The sequence below is a fragment of the Miniopterus natalensis genome, chromosome 11, assembly GCF_054644295.1.
Source record: "Miniopterus natalensis isolate mMinNat1 chromosome 11, mMinNat1.hap1, whole genome shotgun sequence".
Lineage (NCBI taxonomy): Eukaryota > Metazoa > Chordata > Mammalia > Chiroptera > Miniopteridae > Miniopterus > Miniopterus natalensis.
The window spans coordinates 6,757,635-6,775,442 of NC_142091.1; the positions used below are offsets into that span (position 1 = coordinate 6,757,635).

At 43.8% G+C, this 17,808-nt stretch overlaps 1 protein-coding gene across 1 annotated transcript in view; it reads left to right on the forward strand.

Annotated features, from left to right (window-relative positions):
• JAML (junction adhesion molecule like) overlaps positions 1-17,808 on the forward strand; it is a 31,058-nt gene that overhangs the window by 214 nt on the left and 13,036 nt on the right. Inside the window, exons 2-4 of the mRNA XM_016204720.2 lie at positions 12,456-12,517; positions 14,984-15,138; positions 16,347-16,572. Of these exons, the coding sequence (XP_016060206.2) occupies positions 12,456-12,517; positions 14,984-15,138; positions 16,347-16,572 (443 nt within the window). The remainder of the gene's footprint in view (positions 1-12,455; positions 12,518-14,983; positions 15,139-16,346; positions 16,573-17,808) is intronic.

Here is a 17,808-nt window from a genome sequence, read left to right on the forward strand (position 1 = left end):
AAGGTTTTAGCTGAGTGACAGCCCTTTGAGTTGTGAGGCCTCAATCACAGAACTCTCAAGCTCTGCAGGAGGAGTCATAGCCCAGGGGATGAGAGCAGTTTCCTTTCTGTAGTGGAGAGTAACTTAGTTAAGACCCCCAGAGAAAGGGGGAATAAGGTTTGCTCTTAATAAAAGAGTAGATGATAGGCTTTTAAGTTCAGCTTAATGCTGAAAACCACAAACCTGTGGCTTTAGGTAGAGCTATGACTGATTGTCTTTGGACTTATGGCAAGAGTCTTCCTTCACTCTTTTTCTTCTCAATTCTAGACAGACTAATATTTAACCTTAAGAAGTCAGGAGCGTAAACCTCGCAAGAGAGCTAGGCTGTTGTCCATACTTGTCACAGCTTCTGTGTAGCCCTGGTCTCAGGAGAGACTGATGGGTTAGGCAGTCTGGACAGAAGGTGAGCAGGAGCAGTGACTTTCAAGGCCCCCTTCTGTTACTGGACTGAGACCAGCTTGGAGCAGGTCTGTCTTGGCTGGCCAGTAGTGTGTGGGTTCTTGACTTCATGCAGGAAAGATGTCATGATTCGAATCAAGGTAATTTTGAGAGTACGTTTATTAAAACTGGGGACAGTGAAACAAGGAAGGGCTTAGGGTAGAAGAAGCAACAGAAGTGAGCCTGGGCGGTGCTCTGCTTTGGCCCCCTAGAAATGTTATAGGAAAGAAGGAGCCAAGGTGGGGCTGCTGTTAGCTCACTGGGAAGTCAGACAAAAAGGGGGCCTTGGAGACAGGATCAGGAGAAAGAAAGTAAAAAATTCATGCCTGAGAAAAGGCATGGGCATGCTCCATAGAGAGTCCACGCTGGATCTTTGTTTTTAGGGTTTTTATCTTTGTTCTGTACGCAGGAATCCTAGGGGAGATCTCAAGGGAAGGTCTTAACAGAATATTCATTAGTTTTCCAGGTGTGTCCTTCCATATGTTGATTCATCAAAATGCATGTATAGGGGAGTTTGGGATTATGCTGTGGTCAGTTTCACTGCCTTATTTTTATCTTGGGTCTGCTGGCTCTAATCGGGTTGTTTTGTTATTTGTTCGCCTGTCTTTATCAGTCCTTGGATTTGGCTGCCACAAATAGCACTAACTGGATCTTTGTTACCTGTCTCCCTGACCAGGGTGATTTGAGCTATGCATTCTCTGGTTAGGGAGGAGGAGTATAAACCATTTGCTTTCAAGTGACCTTGTTGGGAAAGATAAAGTCTTGCGATCACTAGCTGGCTATAAATTGTTCAAATTGTTTGGCCTTGTTTAATTTTCTTGTCTCAGTTTCCCCATTCCACTTGCCCAGGGATTTTCCCAGCTTGTTACTCTCCTGCCTCACTTCTAGTAGAGGGTTGACTGATGTACCCAACACGGTTACAAGAAGCTTTGTGACCTATCAGCCTGCATTAGTTACATGGTCTCAGAAGGAAAAACGAGGACATGTTAAGAGGCTCATGCCTCAGAATTGCTATGTGGACTCATGTACCTAAAGCATCGGAGACCCCCCAGAAGCACACAGCTGTAAATTGAGGGCACATAGAAATGCAGGTGGAGCTGGCTATGTGAGTAAGGGAAGGCTGTGTATGTGTGTTTGCTCAGTGGTCAGTTGTCCTTACTAGGGGCAAGCACTTTGAGACAGCACCTCTCCCTATTTTGGCTTGTAATATTGTAATATGTAGAAGTCCTTTTCACATCTGTGTGGTAGTGTTATTATTGTGAGTCTCTTCTCTGAAGATTTTTTTTTTGTTATAATTGTTTCAAGGATAATAATTCCCCTACAGGATTAATAACTGGAAAGCAGATCCTGAGGGTCACAACTCCCCAGGAGTGATAGAAGATATCTGCCAAGTATTATACAGTGAAAGAGCCATGAGCTCAGGTCAGAACGTTTAGCCAAGATATGTGATAACTTACAAATTTTCTCAAGAATATCTGCTAAGAAGATAAATCATTCTCTGGAGAAGGAAGCAGGGTAGAAGCTGAGGATTCAGAAGGAGTCCATTATAATTAAGATGTGAAAGGTGCCTCGGAATGCTTTGCTGGATTTTTAAAGACTGAGATTTATTTTATATACCATATGTCCTTACTTAAGTCATCAGTAAGTTCTTGAAAACCATGCCTTTAAAGGAAACGACGTGTGCCGAAACTGATTTTACCATAGACTGATATAAGCATATAAGCAAGAGTTAAGTTCTTACAGCATATTTCTACTCACAGAAGCATCACCAAACTTCTAAATAAAGACCCAAATACTTCTAATATTAAACATTGAAATAAAAGTGAGCTATACATACATTTAGGAAAGATTAATAAAAACCAGTAAGATAATTATTTTCAAACTCACTTTTTCCAGTTCAGGGTTACAGGTGGCGAGAGCCTATTCCTGCAGCTCATGGGGCAAGGCAGGAAACCACCTTGGACAGGTCATCCTTCTATCACAGGGCCACTCCCACCTACACCCGTCTCAGCTTGGGACAATTGAAATGTGCCAGTTAACCTGACATGCACAGCTTTGGGATGTGGGAGGAAACTGGAATCCCACACAGACATGGGGAGAACATACAAACTCCACTTAGACAGTCACCCTGGCTGGGAATCATATATATATATATTAATCAACATTATAATGAAATGATGTTAGAAAAAAAACAAGGTTTTTGGTAAATACAGTTGACCCTTGAACAACATGGGTTTGGACTATGTGGGTTCACTTATATGCAGAGTTTTTTCAATAAGTATGTATAGAGCTGTAAATATATTTTCCTTACTATTTTTTATAGCATTTAAAAATAATGTACAAAGAAGGTGTTAATTGACTATGTTTTAGGTAGGCTATTAGTAGTTAAGTTTTTGGGGAGTCAGAAGTTATACTTGGATTTTTGACTGTGCAGGGGTCAGCACCCTGAACCCACACATTACAGGTCAACAGTATTATATATAAAATTCAGAATTTATATATACATATATGTATATTCAGAAATTCCTGAGGTAGACTAAGATGGTGGTGGATTAGGTGGGAGCTACACTCATCTCCTCCCAGGACCAAACTGGAATTACAACTAAATTATAGAAAAATCATCCTGAATAATCAACTGAAGACTAGCTGGAAAGAAGCCTTATAACCAAGGACTTACAGAAGAAGCCATATCAAGACTGGTAGGAAGTGTGGTGGGGCAAGAGGGCTGGCCAGACTCTCATGGGTGGTAGCTGAAGTTTTGGAGGGATAGCTCAGCTGCGCAGAGGTGGGATTCCCCCTGAGAAGTCCAGGGTCTAAACCCTAAGCTGGGCTCCCCAGCCTAGAGCACCAGAACTGGGAAAGGAGCCCATATAACATCCATCTGTACAAAACAGCAGGGTTTCTGTCTACCAGGGAGAGACACAGGCACCCTCTTAAAGGACCAAACACAAAATTTCATTTGTAACCACTCACCCTGGGCTCTAGCGGAGGGAGGGCTGAGCAGACTAGAGCTGTGTGAGGAGAGTCTGAGGTGGTTGGTGGCTCTATGTAGAGAGCTGAAGGGTCAGCCACCAGGATCCCTGTGCTGAGCCATTCCTCCATACTGTAGAAGCCATCATTCTCGGGCAAGGCACTCCCATCATGTGGCATTGCCTGGTGGGGAAGCAATAGCCCCACCTACTGGAATGCCTCTTGCCCTACCCTGTGGAGCTTAAGCCTTGCTGAGGAGTATTGCTGGAGGCTCCTCCAGTGACTAAATCTAACAGGCGGAGGTGGATCTCTGGGTGCTTTCAGATATTTGCTGACCTGCCCCCAGGCCTGATGCTGGTAAAAGCTCACCTTGGAGCACAGTTTGGTACTTTCTTCACATATCCAGGCCCAGCAGAAGGAGCCACAAGCTGTGGATTACTGATAGCTCCAAACAGATTGTCCAGGGCCAGTCCCAGGCACTGTCTGAAATTGACCTGCACCAGAGTGCCTCCAAAAAGGCCCAGAATCAATACACCCAGTGGCCAGCTTCAGACAACAACATAACAGGAGCCAGTAAGCTTCACAAGCAGCATATCCACAGGGAGATCTCAGCAGACAAATTCCTGCTGAGGCAAATTCCACTTGGTGTGATCAGCACCTGCACAGCAGCTTGCACACCATGGTCAGGGTTGAGCATCACAGTCAGCCAGCCTGAGGGCCAATCCCATGCACAAATGGGCCAATAGCAATCAAGATTCAGTTACAACAGGAGGGCCCACATTATGTACACAAGGGACATCCCTAGAGCACCCAGCTCAGGTGATCAGGGAGACTGTGCCACTGGGTACCACAGGACACCTACATAAGGCCACCCTACCAAGACTGGGAGTCATCGCAGATCTATCTAATAAATAGAAACAAACAGAAGAGGCAGCCAAAATGGAGAGACAAATGGGCCCTAAATGAAAGAACAAGAGGGCTCTCCAGAAGAAGAGCTAAAAGCAGTTTATCAGAGAGTTCAAAGTCATGATTGTAAGGATGCTCAACAGCACAAAAAAAGACATAGATGCCATAATAAAGGACCAGTCAGAAATGAAGAATGCAATATCTGAGATCCAGAATACACTGGAAGGAATAAACAGTGGGTTGGATGAAGTGGAGGATCAAGTCAGTGATTTGGAAACAAGGTAGAAAAAAAACACCTGATCAGAGGAGCAAAAAGAAAAGAAAATTTTAAAAAATGAGCACAGTTTAAGGGACCTTTGGGACAACATGACACATAACGTCTGCATCATAGGGATACCAGAAGGAGAAGAGAGAGAGCAAGGAATTGAAAACCTATTTGAAGAAATAATGGCTGAAAACTTCCCTAACCTGGTGAAGGAAAAGACACAAGTCCAAGAGGCACAGAGAGTTCCAAACAAGATGGATCCAAAGAGACCTACACCAAGACACATCATAATTAAAATGGCGAAAGTTAAAGACAAGGAGAGAATCTTAAGGCGCAATAGAAAGGCAGTTAGTTTCCTGCGAGGGAGCTCCCATAAGACTCTCAGCTGATTTCTCAACAGAAACATGTCATGCCAGAAGGGAGTGGCAGGAAATATTCAAAGTGATGAAAAGCAAGGACCTACAACCAAGACTACTTTACCCAGCAAGTCTATCATTTAAAATGGAAGGAGAAATAGTTTCCCAGATAAGAAAAGGTAAAGGAGTTTGTTACCACCACATTAGTATTACATGAAATGTTAAAGGGCTTGCTTTAATAAGAAGGAGGAGGGGTGGGAGGAGGGAGAAGGAGGGAGGAGGGAGGAAGAGGAAGGAGAAGAAGAGGAAAAATAAACAGGAACACAAAAAATGAAGTGCCAATAAATACATCCCTCTCAATAATCACTTTAAATGTAAATGACTTAAATGCTCTAATCAAAAGACATAGGGTAATTGAACAGATAAGAAAACAAGACCCACATATATGCTATCTTCAAGAGACACAGATCAGAACAAAAGAAACACACAGACTAAAAATAAAGGGATGGAAAAAGAGATTTCATGCAAATGGAAAGGAAATAAAAGCTAGGGTAGCAATCCTTATATCTGACAAAATAGACTTTAAAACCAAGACTATAGTAAGAGACAAAGAAGGAAACTACAGAATGATAAAGGGAGCATCCAACCAGGGGATATAACCCTTGTAAACATTTATTGACCCAACATATGAGCACCTAAGTATGTAAAGCAAATCTTGATGGACATAAAGGGAGAGACTGAGAGTAATACAGTCGTAGTAGGGGATTTTAACACCCCATTAACATCAGTGGATAGATCTTCCAGACAGAAAAGCAACAAGGAGACAGTGGCTTTAAGTGACACACTAGATCAAATGGATTTAATTGATATCTTCAAAACATTTCACCCCAGAGCAGCAGAATATACATTCTTTTCAAGTGCACATGTAACATTTCCTAGGATAGACCACATGTTAGGACATAAAACAAGTCTCAATATATTTAAGAAGATTGCAATCATATCAAGCATCTTCTCTGACTATAATGGTATGAAATGAGAAATCAATCACAAGAAGAAAACTGAAAAACATAAAGACACGGAGGTTAAATAACATGTTGCTAAACAGTGAATGGGTTAGCAATGAGAACAAAGAAGAAATAAAAAGATACCTTGAAACAAATGAAAGTGAGAACACAACAACCTAAAATCTGTGAGAAACAGTGAAAACAGTCCTAAGAGGGAAATTCATAGCATTACAGGCCTATCTCAAGAAACAAGAAAAAGCTCAAATAAACAATCTAACTTGACATTTACAGGAACTTGAAAAAGCAACAAACAATCCCCAAAGTGAGTAGAAGGAAGGAAATAATAAAGATCAGAACAGAAATAAACAAAATAGAGTCTAAAAAGCAACAACAATACAAAAGATCAGTGAAACCAAGAGCTGGTTCTTTGACAAAGCTTTAACCAGACTCATCAAGAAAAAAAAGAGAGAGGACCCATATAAGTAAAATCAGAAATGACTTCTTTACTGTGGACATTTTCTTAAAAGGAAAATAGATCCGGGGTGGTGGGGTGGTGGGGGGAATCTTATACATGTCTTTCCTGAGAATATGAGGTCTTATTCTTTACTCCCTCATAGTCAAAACCCATTTTTCTTCCATTACAGAATGATTTTACATTTAGTACAGTTGTCACAAATAATTCGTATGAAATATGGAACCATTATTTTATATATGAATGTAACATATGATATTTACCAGTGGAGGGGGCAAAAGAATAAATGCTTTATAAAGAATTTAAAAAATGAAAGGGAAATAACAACTAAGACCAAAGAAATACGAAGGATTGTAAGAAAATATGAAAAACTATATGCCAACAAATTTGACAATCTGGACAAAATGGATGAATTATTAGAAACATACTATCTTCTAAAACTGAATCAGGAAGAATCAGAGACTCTGAATAGACAGACTACAACTAGTGAAATTGAAATAGTCATCAAAAAACTCCCAACAAACAAAAGCCCTAGACCGATGGCTTCACAGGTGAATTTTACAAAATTCTTCCAAAAAATTTAAGAGGAGGGAACTCCCAAGTTCATTTTATGAGACCAGCTTATCCTAATTCCAAAACCAGATAAAGACACTACAAAAAAAGAAAATTGTAGGCCAATATCCCTGATGAACATAGATGCTAAAATCCTCAACAAGATATTAGCAAACCAGATCCAGCAATACATTAAAAAGATCATCCACTATGACCAAGTGGGATTTATTCTAGGGATGCAAGGTTGGTACTATATCCACAAATCAATAAATGTGATACATCACATAAACAAAATGAGGAATAAAAACCACATGATTATATGAATAGATGCAGAAAAAGCATTTCATAAAATCCAGCACCCCTTTATGGTAAAAACTCAGCAAAGTGGGAATAGAGGGAACATACCTCAACATAATAAAGGCCATATATGACAAACTTACAGCCAACATCATACTCAATGGGGAAAAATCTAAAAGTGTTTCCTTTAAGAACAGGAATAAGACGGGGGTATCCACTTTCACCACTCTTATTCACCATAGTACTGAAAGTCCTAGCCACAGCAATCAGACAAGACGAAGAAATAAAAGGCATCCAGCTTGGAAAGGAAGAAGTAAAACTGTCATTATTTGCAGATGACATGATACTGTATACAGAGAACCCCAAAGATTCCACCAAAAACCTACTAGAATAAGTGAATTCAGTAAAGTAACAGGATACAAAATAAATATCCAGAAGTTAGTTGCATTTTTATAACACCAAAAATTGAACTATCAGAAAGGGAAACTAAGTAAACAATTCCATTCACAGTTGCTTCAAAAAGAATAAAATACCTAGGAATGAATTTAACCAGGGATGTAAAAGACCTGTACTCAGAAAATTTAAGACACTGGAAAAAGAAATTGAAGAAAATACAAATAAGTGGAAGCATATACCATGTTCATGGATAGAAAGAATTAACATTATTAAAATGTCCACACGACCCAAAGTAATCTACAGATTCAATGCAATTCCTATCAAGATACCAATGGCGTATTTCACAGAACTAAAACAAATATTCCAAAATTTATATGGACCACAAAAGACCCTGAATAGCAACAGCAATCTTGAGAAAGAACAAAGTTGGAGGACTCGCACTACCTGATATCAAACTCTACTACAAGGCCATAGTAATCAAAACAGCATGGTACTGGCATAAAAACAGACATATAGATCAATGGAACAGAATAGAGAGCCCAGAACAAAACCCACGCCTATATGGTCAATATTTGACAAAGGAGGCAAAACATACAATGGGCTAAAGATAGTCTGTTTAGTGAAGTGTATTGGGAAAATTGGACAGATGTATGCAAAAAAATGAAATTATACTACCTTCTTATACCACACACAAGAATAAACTCAAAATGAAATGAATACTTAAGTGTTAGTCTCAAAACCATAAAAATCCTAGAAGAAAACACAGGCAGTAAAATCTCAGACATTTCTTGTAGCAATATTTTTTCTGGTACATCTCAGGCAAGGGAAACACATAAAAAATAAACAAATGGGAGTACATCAAACTAAGAAGTTTTTGCGCAGAAAAGGAAACCATCAACAAAATGAAAACAACCCACTGAATGGGAGAACATATTCCAATACATCTGATAAGGAGTTAATATCTAAAATTTATAAAGAACTTATAAAATTCAACACCAAATAAACAATCCAATTTAAGAAATGGGCAATGGACCTGAATAGATACTTCTCCAAAGAGGACATACAGATGCCAATAGACATATGAAAAGATATTGTATTTGTATTTGGAAAAAATACAAAACAAAACCACAGTGAAATACCACTTCACACCTGCCAGAATGGCCACCATCAATAAGTCAACAAACAACAAATGCCAGTGAGGTGTGGAGAAAGGGGGCCCTCATGCACTTGCTGGTGGGAATGCAGACTGGTGCAGCCACTGTGGAAGCAGTATGGAGTTTCCTCAAAAAATTAAAAACAGAGCTGCCTTATGACCCAGCGATTCCACTTCTGGGTATATATCCCACGAAACCCAAAACACTAATTTAAAATGCACCCCTATGTTCATTGCAGTGTTATTTACAGTAGCCAAGCTCTGGGAACAGCCCAAGTGTCCATCAGTAGATGAGTGGATAAAACAGCTGTGGTACATTTGCACAACGGAATACTACTCAGCCATTAAAAAAGAAGAAAAATTTACCCTTTACGACAATATAGATGGACCTGGAGAGTAGCATTATGCTAAGTGAAATAAGCCAGTCAGAGAAAAACAAGTACCATATGATTTCACTCATATGTGGCATCTAATTCACAAAATGAACTAACATGCAAATCAGAGACAGACTCATAGATAGCAGGCTGACAGCTCTTGAGGAGGTGGAGGGAGTGCAGGGGGTGTAGAGGGACTGAGCAAAAACGAAAACAGAAAGAACTCAAGGACACTGACAATAGTGTGGTGATTGTGGGGGCCTGATTGTGGTGATTGGCCTTATGGAACTCATAGTCTTGGATGGGGAAGGTGGAGTGCAAGACTTTAATCAGACATCACACATGTAAATAGATAATTGGAAATTGTGACACATGCCCTAAGGGAAAGATCAACAATGGCACTGTTAAAACATGGGCCTGGGCTTCTGACCTAGGAAGGGCGGTTCAGGAGGGTTTCTCTGAGGAAAGGACATTTAACTTGAGATCTGAATGATGAACCGGAGTTAACTAGGTGAAGAGGGTGGGAACTGCATTTAAGCAGGAGGAGCAGATTAATCTTGTTTTGAGAGAAAAAGTTCAGAGGAGCTTTGCCCTGAAACTTTGGTTCTTTCACAGACATGGGGGTGCAGCGCACTGCAGTGAGGAGACGGCTCTGGCCCAGACGGCCTTCGTTTGAATCCTGGCTCTACCCCTTGGTATCTGTTATTAGGCAAGTCACTTGCCAGTCTGTCTTAGTTTTCTCACCTGTAAACCCTCAAAGGGTTGTTGTGAGAATTAAGTACCTGGCATATAACTGTCTCTGGTTTATTGCTTATCAACTAGTGATTTCTTGTGTGGTGCTTTATTAACTAGGGGAATAAAGGAGTCCGATCCTTTAATGTTAAGAAGGGACCTAGGTAGATTGAGTGATTTCCCAAAGATCAAAGAATTAGTTAATGGAAAGTCTGACCCGGGAAGATAATTTTTAAAAAATTCAATTAGCGCTTTTTTTTTCCCCCATTAAATCATTGTTTCTCTGTTCATTTACACAGTTCTAGTGGAACATTCAAGTGTTTAGGACTGAAAGTGGGTATCTTTTATTCATCATATTTTTTTCACATTCTTAGAATTTGTTTGAAAATGGCTTGGGTGTGGCTCTGAGTGGCTTGAGTTTGGTGATCAGATTAAGGGTCTTTTGGGGGTTGCTGGTTTCCTCTTAGAGCGGTGCAGTCACAGGATATCTAAGTCGATTTCAATTTGATGGCCCTTTTGGCAGCTAGCTGTCCGCACTTACCTGTTATGTGCCTGGCACTTTACTGGTACTGTAGCACCGGCATGGGACCCTCCTAAATAAGACACGTGTGGCTCTGCCCTCATGAGTGAGACTTAATGTGGTTTGGTGTTAGACATGTAAATCAAGTGTTACTTCTCCATGCAAATGGTGCACTGCTTTGGAGAATGTACAAGAGCTGTTTGCTGGGCAGAGGAGGGAGCACAGCCAACTAACTCCCTGGAGAAGGGTTCATCCAGAACTTGGCAGGGATCTTAGAGGTTGCAGGTATGACATGCTCTAAAGGGACCCCTTTATCAGGCTCAGCCATGTAGTGTAGGGGAGGTGGGTGCCAGGGAGCAGGAATAGGGCTCTGGCGATCTTGAGAGAGGTCTGTGTTTCCATGAGATACACTTATGCTCGGGGGAAACTCACTGTTACTTCTGGTATATCTGAGTCAGTGTAGTAATTACCTACATTGTTGTGATGGGATTCAGAAATGGAAACTTACAACTTGCCAGTTTGTTCTGATTAATTACTTGCCATTCTTAAAAAGGTAGGTGCTCTGAACCCATACTCTTTCCCTGAAAGCTACACACTCTATTTCCTCTTTGACTTTTAGGTTATACAAAATAGGATCTGATGTGGTAATGCTTTATGTTTTCCAACACTGTTACCAGCATTATCATATGTGATCCTTGCATTACTGTCCTCATGTTATAAGTGAGAAACTGAGGTGCAGCAGGGTGAAATGACTTCTCTGCATACGCTGGGACCGAGGGTAGGGCCTTCTTGAAAGTTTGGCCCTGATTTTCCAAATGGAGGATTTTATTGATTAGAATACATGTAAGGACTCTTTTAGGAAGTCATTTCTTTAAATTAAAATGGCCAGCATAAGTGCTGGACTTCCCACCAGAGCTGGGCGGATTGCTGTGATGTTGATGCACGGAAAAGGCCACTCCTCCCAGCAGGTTCTGAGGGGATGCCTCCAGTGGCCAGAGTTAGAGGTGCCGGCATCGTGGCTGGTAGTAGGTAGGAGCGCAAGGCTGTTTGAAGTGTAACTCTTTGGAGTTAAGTCCTTCTGTTTCCCTAAGAAAATTCTGGGGCACAGTGTAAAACAGCAATTTCCTTCCCAGGAGCTGGTGGATGCAGTGAAATTAATACCACAGAGATAACACAGACATTTAAAAAATACTTTGGCTAATTCTTTTTTAAAATGTGTTTATTGATTTCAGAGAGGGAGGAAGAAGGGGAGAGAGAAATAACCGGGTGCCTCCTGCACATGCCCCGAGCATGATCAAACCTGCAACCTAGGCATGTACCCTGCTGGGCATTGAACCCGCGACCTTTTGGTTTATGGGATGACACTCCAACCAGCCGAGCCACCTGGCCAGGGCTGCCCTATTCTTATTCTGCACCTGCTGTGCTTCTAAAGAACTTAAAAAGAAAATGGAAAACTTTCATGTGGCTTCTCTGTCCTAGAGCTTGGTGAATGCCTGAACTGAGTTAAGTTATCCCCTTATTTGTCTGTGTCCTTCCCACATGTCCTGGATAGTCTTCATATTTAAAAGTAGTAATTTTGCTTTCAGGCTGCGTGTCCTGTATTCGTTTGGGTGAAACACAGGTTGTGGACCGTCTAGGTTGTCATCTCAGGGATGTTCTGAAATCTTGTGCTTTTCTCTTGAAAAGCAGCTTTCATCTCATCTTCCTCACAGCTTATCTAGCCCCAGGGACTCTTCACTGCAGCTTTGCTTCATTGTAGCAGTTACCAGCACCTGCTGTTCTATTCGTTTATTCACTTCTTTCCCCCTCTGTCTCCCATGCACACAAACTGCATATGAGCAGTGGCCTTGTCTGTCTTGGTCACTGCTGCGTCCCAGAGCCTCTGACAGAGGCTGTCCCACGGAGGAACTCGCTATTGGTTTGTCAAATTAATGAACTTCTCTTGAAACAATTTTCTGATTTTTAAAATTTTTATCTTAAGGTTGAAAGTTGAGAGCAGCATGTTTTGCCTCCTGAAACGGATCCTGATGCCAGCGTTCCTGGGTGAGTAGAAGCCAAGGGACCACACAGCCATGGGCATGGGCAAGATGTGATTTCCCATAAGTCTCTGCATTCTCAAAACCCAGTTTTGGGTATTTTCATTTCCCCTTGGATTGTTGCAAATGGAAACCCTAACCTGGAACTTCATAGTTGGGTGGAAACAGCAGTTTTAGAAGCCATGCAATCTTCCTCTTTCTAGGAGAAACGCCTTTGGGTCCTCACTGGGTGTTCTAGGACCCTCCTATGTGATACAGAGAAAACCTCCCCCGGCATTCCTGCACTTTAAATTGTCATCTTTAAACTCATTAGTGTCAGATCAGGAGAAGAAATTACCAAAGAAAGTCCCAGCGTCTTTGTCATTGTCTCCCGCCATGGCCATGCCAGCCTTCGTGTGGCTTCTCCACTGCCCTGCGCCCTTTCCTGACTTGGGGTGATGTCTTTTGCCTGGAGCCTTCCCTCCCCACCTTCCCTAGCACGCCTGCCTAAGGCTCCCTGTCTCCCGGGCTTCCCCTTACGCTCCACGTCCTTCTAACACGCTGCTCTGGCTGCAGCCACCGACCAGGCTGGAGCCTCCTGTTCACAGGAACCTGGGTGCCCAGGGCTGCTGCTGGGTGCTCACTGCTCATCCTCACTTCTCACTGTCGCAACACTTTCCCCTTTCTTATGCCACAGACATATCTCACAGCCTTTTCTTTTTCTCTCTATTAGTTTTCTTCACTGTGATGGTGACCTAAACACTGACTCAGCAGAGTACACAAAAGAATTGCCTTTGCTCTAGTTCTGGGCAACATAGAGCATGCACATGCACACACACACACACACACACACACACACACACACTGTGTGCGCACACACGCATGCGCATGCACACTCACACATGCACGGAAATGTATGAGAACTTTTCTCATGGATTTTTAAGTCATTTCAGAGGTTATTTAGTCATTTCCCAGAGGTCTGTGCAGCAGCCTGCAGAGTTAACAGTCCAGCCGGCGGGGGCCTGCTGGCTCCCAGGTCTGTACCTCATGGAGAGGTTCCCCTTTTAGAAAGTCTCCTTTCTTCGGCCCATCAGGTCCGTTTCTCTCTGCTTTCTAACAACCTTCAGCTTATTCTACATACAGCACGCTTCCTGTTAAGTTACATTAGCTTCTTACACCTTTACCCACATGTAAGTTTGCTCAGTTCTTCCTGACAGGAAAATTCCAAATTGTTTTTTTAGCTCATTTTGATTTCTTTCAAGACAATCCCCTGCAGAGGGCCCAGAGTCCGTGTGTCCTGTTCCGTTCTTCCTGCTGAGTGCCTGCCGCTGGGCAGGGCGTCAGTGCTCGCTCTCGGGGCGACGGCGCCCGGGAAGAGACGGCTCATCATTTGTTTTCCCATGTGCTGGCTCTTCTCTGATAGAAACTGGCCACTATCTAAACATGTCTTTCTTTTTCTTTTTAATTTAAATTTTATTTTTCAATTACAGTTTACAGAATAGTGGTCAATCATATATTCTAGAAATATCCTCTCTCCGATATTCCCAGTACCCATCTGGCACCATACATAGTTACCACAACATTATTGACTATATTCCCTGTGCTGTCCTTTCCATCCCTGTGACTCTTCTGTAACTGCCACTTTGTACTTTTCAATCTGTCTCCTTTTTCACCCAGCCCCCCAACCCCCTCCCATGTGTCAACCATCAGCCTCTAAATGTGTCTTTCTTGATGTTGTTGTTTCTTTCTTGTGAACACAGAGCATATCTTCTGAAAACAGACATATCCATGTAATGGTTTCTCTTTTAGTGAAAAGAGAAATTGCTTGAGCAGGTACAGCGATAGTGGAGTGGCACCACGTGCGCAGACACCTCGAGGCTGAAAAGCCAGGGCTGTTGGCAAAGCTGGGGGTGTGGGATGTGGGAAGAAGGCAAACACAAAGGAAATTCTTGGGAGGGGCTGTGCTCTGTATTGGCCTACTTACAAGGACCTGCTCTACAGCCAGAATCAGCCTGCAAATTCAGAGAAAAGGGTTTGTAAAGAACCAAAGAAAGGGAAAAGAGGAAGGAAGCAGACATGCCTGTGAATTGTTTTTTCAGGTAGGGAACCAGTGATAAACCAAGAACAAGCGACATCCCCATTCCCATTTATGGGAGTTTAAAAACATGACCTGAAAAGAGGGATTTCATGGGTCCTCTTCTTTCTTTAGAAAGGAGATGTGGAGGAGGGATTCTGGAAAAGGGGAGGGGACTACATAGGAGAATGGGACCAGTTAGCATCTATGTTGTGTGAAGGTCACAGAACCTGAGCCATGTGGGCAACTAGAGGGTGTTTTTCTTCTCTTGGGAAGGCCATGCTGGTCTTAGTGAGGGGCCTTTGAATACTTTGTCTGGTCATCTGGGGAGGGAAGGTGTATGCTACTTGATTAATACTGATTTTTGTTGTTGAGTCCATTTGTCTAAGTGATGTCTCCTCTTGCCTTTGACTTCTGTAGGTTATTTCTTGGGCCTGAATGACTTGATTGTTTCCTCCCTTGAGCTGACAGTCCACGTGGGTGACTCAGCCCTGCTGGGATGTGTTTTCCAGAGCACAGAAGAGAAACGTGTGACCAAGGTCGACTGGATGTTCTCATCAGGGGAGCACACCAAGGTAACAAGGACTTAGTGCAGTGTAGGAGAAGTCCCTGGCCGATTGTGTTCGGACAGTGTGGGAAGAGGGAGAATCAGGTCCTCTGGTGCATGAGGTGAGTGTTGCAAGAGCTTGGGCTCTGGAGCTTGTCAGCATTCTTCTCGGCCTGGACTCTTGACTGTGGTCAGCAGGGCAAGTTATTCAACTCGCTGAGCTTCCACCTCTCCATCTGTGCAAGTGAAGGTGATGTAATAATGGCAATACGTAACTTCCCAGGCCATTTAGAAGCTAGTGGGAGACATGCACATAAAATTCTTTTAGTTTGTTGTCTCAATTTCTGCCCTTTGTAGAGTAGCCTAGGTGCGTGGGGGCGAGGGGAGTGAGATGGTGAGAGAGCACTGGTCTAGGCAGAAGGGTTGTGGCCGAGGCATAAGAGTGAAGTCACAGGACTAGTGTTTTCAGTATCTACTGCCTCATTTGTGTGCTGGAGAATCAGGGGATTAGCTGGTGCAGCATAGTCAATGCGGACGCTTCCTGGGAGCTCTTCAGAGCAGGAAACAGAGACTTTGTGGAGACACTTATATGTAGTACCATTTGTGAAATATGTCCTAAGTATGTTATTAACAACAAGCTCCCAATGTTGGCGAGTGAAATATTATTTCTGTAGCTCAGAACATGTTATTCCTAGAATGCTGCTCTCAAGTTTTTATTACTATTTGTTATCCTGAGAGGGACATTCCCATGGTGTGAGCAGAGATAAGAATCCCCCAGGCTCCCCTCCCAGCCTGTGAACCACTTCCTGCTGACGACTCCGCGGCCTCGTGAGCTGCCTGGAGGAGGGCGCAGGAGTGGCAGCAGGGCAGGGTGCACGCGGCCTCCGCCTGCCAGCTAACCCTGCGGCCGTGGCAGAAGACGGCGTGAAGATGGGGCTGGTTTTCAGAAGCTGCGAGTTTGAACCCCAGAGTGAGCTTCAGAGTAGGAGCTACATTTTGCCTTGAACTGTCAGAGATGAAAATGTGTGGGCCTTACTTCTCCACCTGCCTTTGTATAAAAGACCACAGAGCCTAGAGTCGCTTCAGTAGATTACTGCCTGGGACGTTTTTAGTATTAAAAGGTCTTTTTGATCATGTGCAGATGGCTGTGCTGCCTCCACAGAGCAGGGGCTTTGCATCCATACTCCTGGGTCTTGCCCCTGACTCCAGGTTCCCCGATGTCATGTCGCCCTCCAGGATGATTACGTCCTGTACTATTACGCCAACCTCAGCGTGCCTGTGGGGCGCTTCCAGAGCCGTGTGCACTTGGTGGGGCACATCTCACACAACGACGGTTCTCTCCTGCTCCAAGACGTGGAAGAGGCTGACCAGGGAACCTATACCTGCGAAATCCGCCTTGAGATGGAGAGCCAGGTGTTCAAAAAAACAGTGGTGCTGCATGTACTGCCAGAGGAGCCCAGAGGTACGTGCCTGACCACTGGGGGGAGGAGGAGGGACGGGAGAGCTGATGTGCCAACAGGGAAGGGCACTGATTCCGCAAGCCAGCGCCAGCCTTTGGGCTCCGTGCTTACGGCGGAGCCAGTGAGTCCTCAGTCAGTAGCGCTCTTTAAACTAAGACGATGGGGATTGTTATGTATGATTACTTGAAACATATTTCATGCTTTTGAGAATGCTGGGAAGGAAGTGCTGTTCTCACTGTTCAGATGAAGTCACCGAGGCTTAGAGAGGTTAGGTGGCCAGGAGTAAGGACCCAGGCTTATTAAATGTCATCTCCAGCACCTGAACCTTGTCACCTCTGACAGCAAGGTCCGTGTTCTTTTTACTATACCCCGTGCTTCCCGTCAGGTATCCACACGGACGCCACATCCATGCGTCACAGGTACCCCTGTTCAGTGCTCAGGGGGATATAAAAGAAGTGAGCAGGTTTCCCTAACCCGTTGGGCCTCATTCCCCTTTGTCAATGGAGGGAGGGGCTCGGTAGGCTGGCGGCACCTGCAGGCCACAGAAGGGGGAGGACAGGGAGGGCCGGTAAAGGCCGGTCCGTTGGCCTCAGGCTCCCACCCGCTGCCCCACAGCCCCTGTCCATTTCCTGCTTTCCTCCTGGGCCGCCAGGGGAGGTCTCGTTTGAAGAAAGAATTCTGCTGCTTTAAAAACACTTGAAACCCAGGATTTGACACATTCTTCGCAAGTGTGTGACGGAAGAAATAGTCTGGCCTCAGCGACGCCTGCGGTCTAGCCGGAGGCGGGGGCCTCCCCTCCCCAGCTGGTTCAGGGCCTCCTTCAGTGCTCCCCGGCACCCGGCCTCCTCTTCGGGGAGGCTCGTCACGCCCCTCAGCTGTGCCTTCCCGCTTCACCTGGGTCTGTGTCCTTTGTCCCCTGGCCAGCCCTGGGCACAGTGCCTGGCACAGAGTAAGTGATCAATAAACATTTATTGAGTGAATGAAATTCTTGAATTAGTGCCCCTCACTTGAGTTTGACCTCTAAGAAATGGAGCTGTGGAAGGTAGCTTCTGGCCTCTCTCCTATTTACTTTTCTTCAATTGTCCTTTTTCTTTTATTCCAAACTGTGGTTCTCTGGAAGAGGGAGTGAGTCATCGGCCTGTGTTCCCCGGGATGACCGGTGGCTGCATCTCTCTGCTTCGTCTTCTGACACTGTGCCCTCACCCCTGTCCATGCAGGCGCGGCCTGCAGAGTGGGCG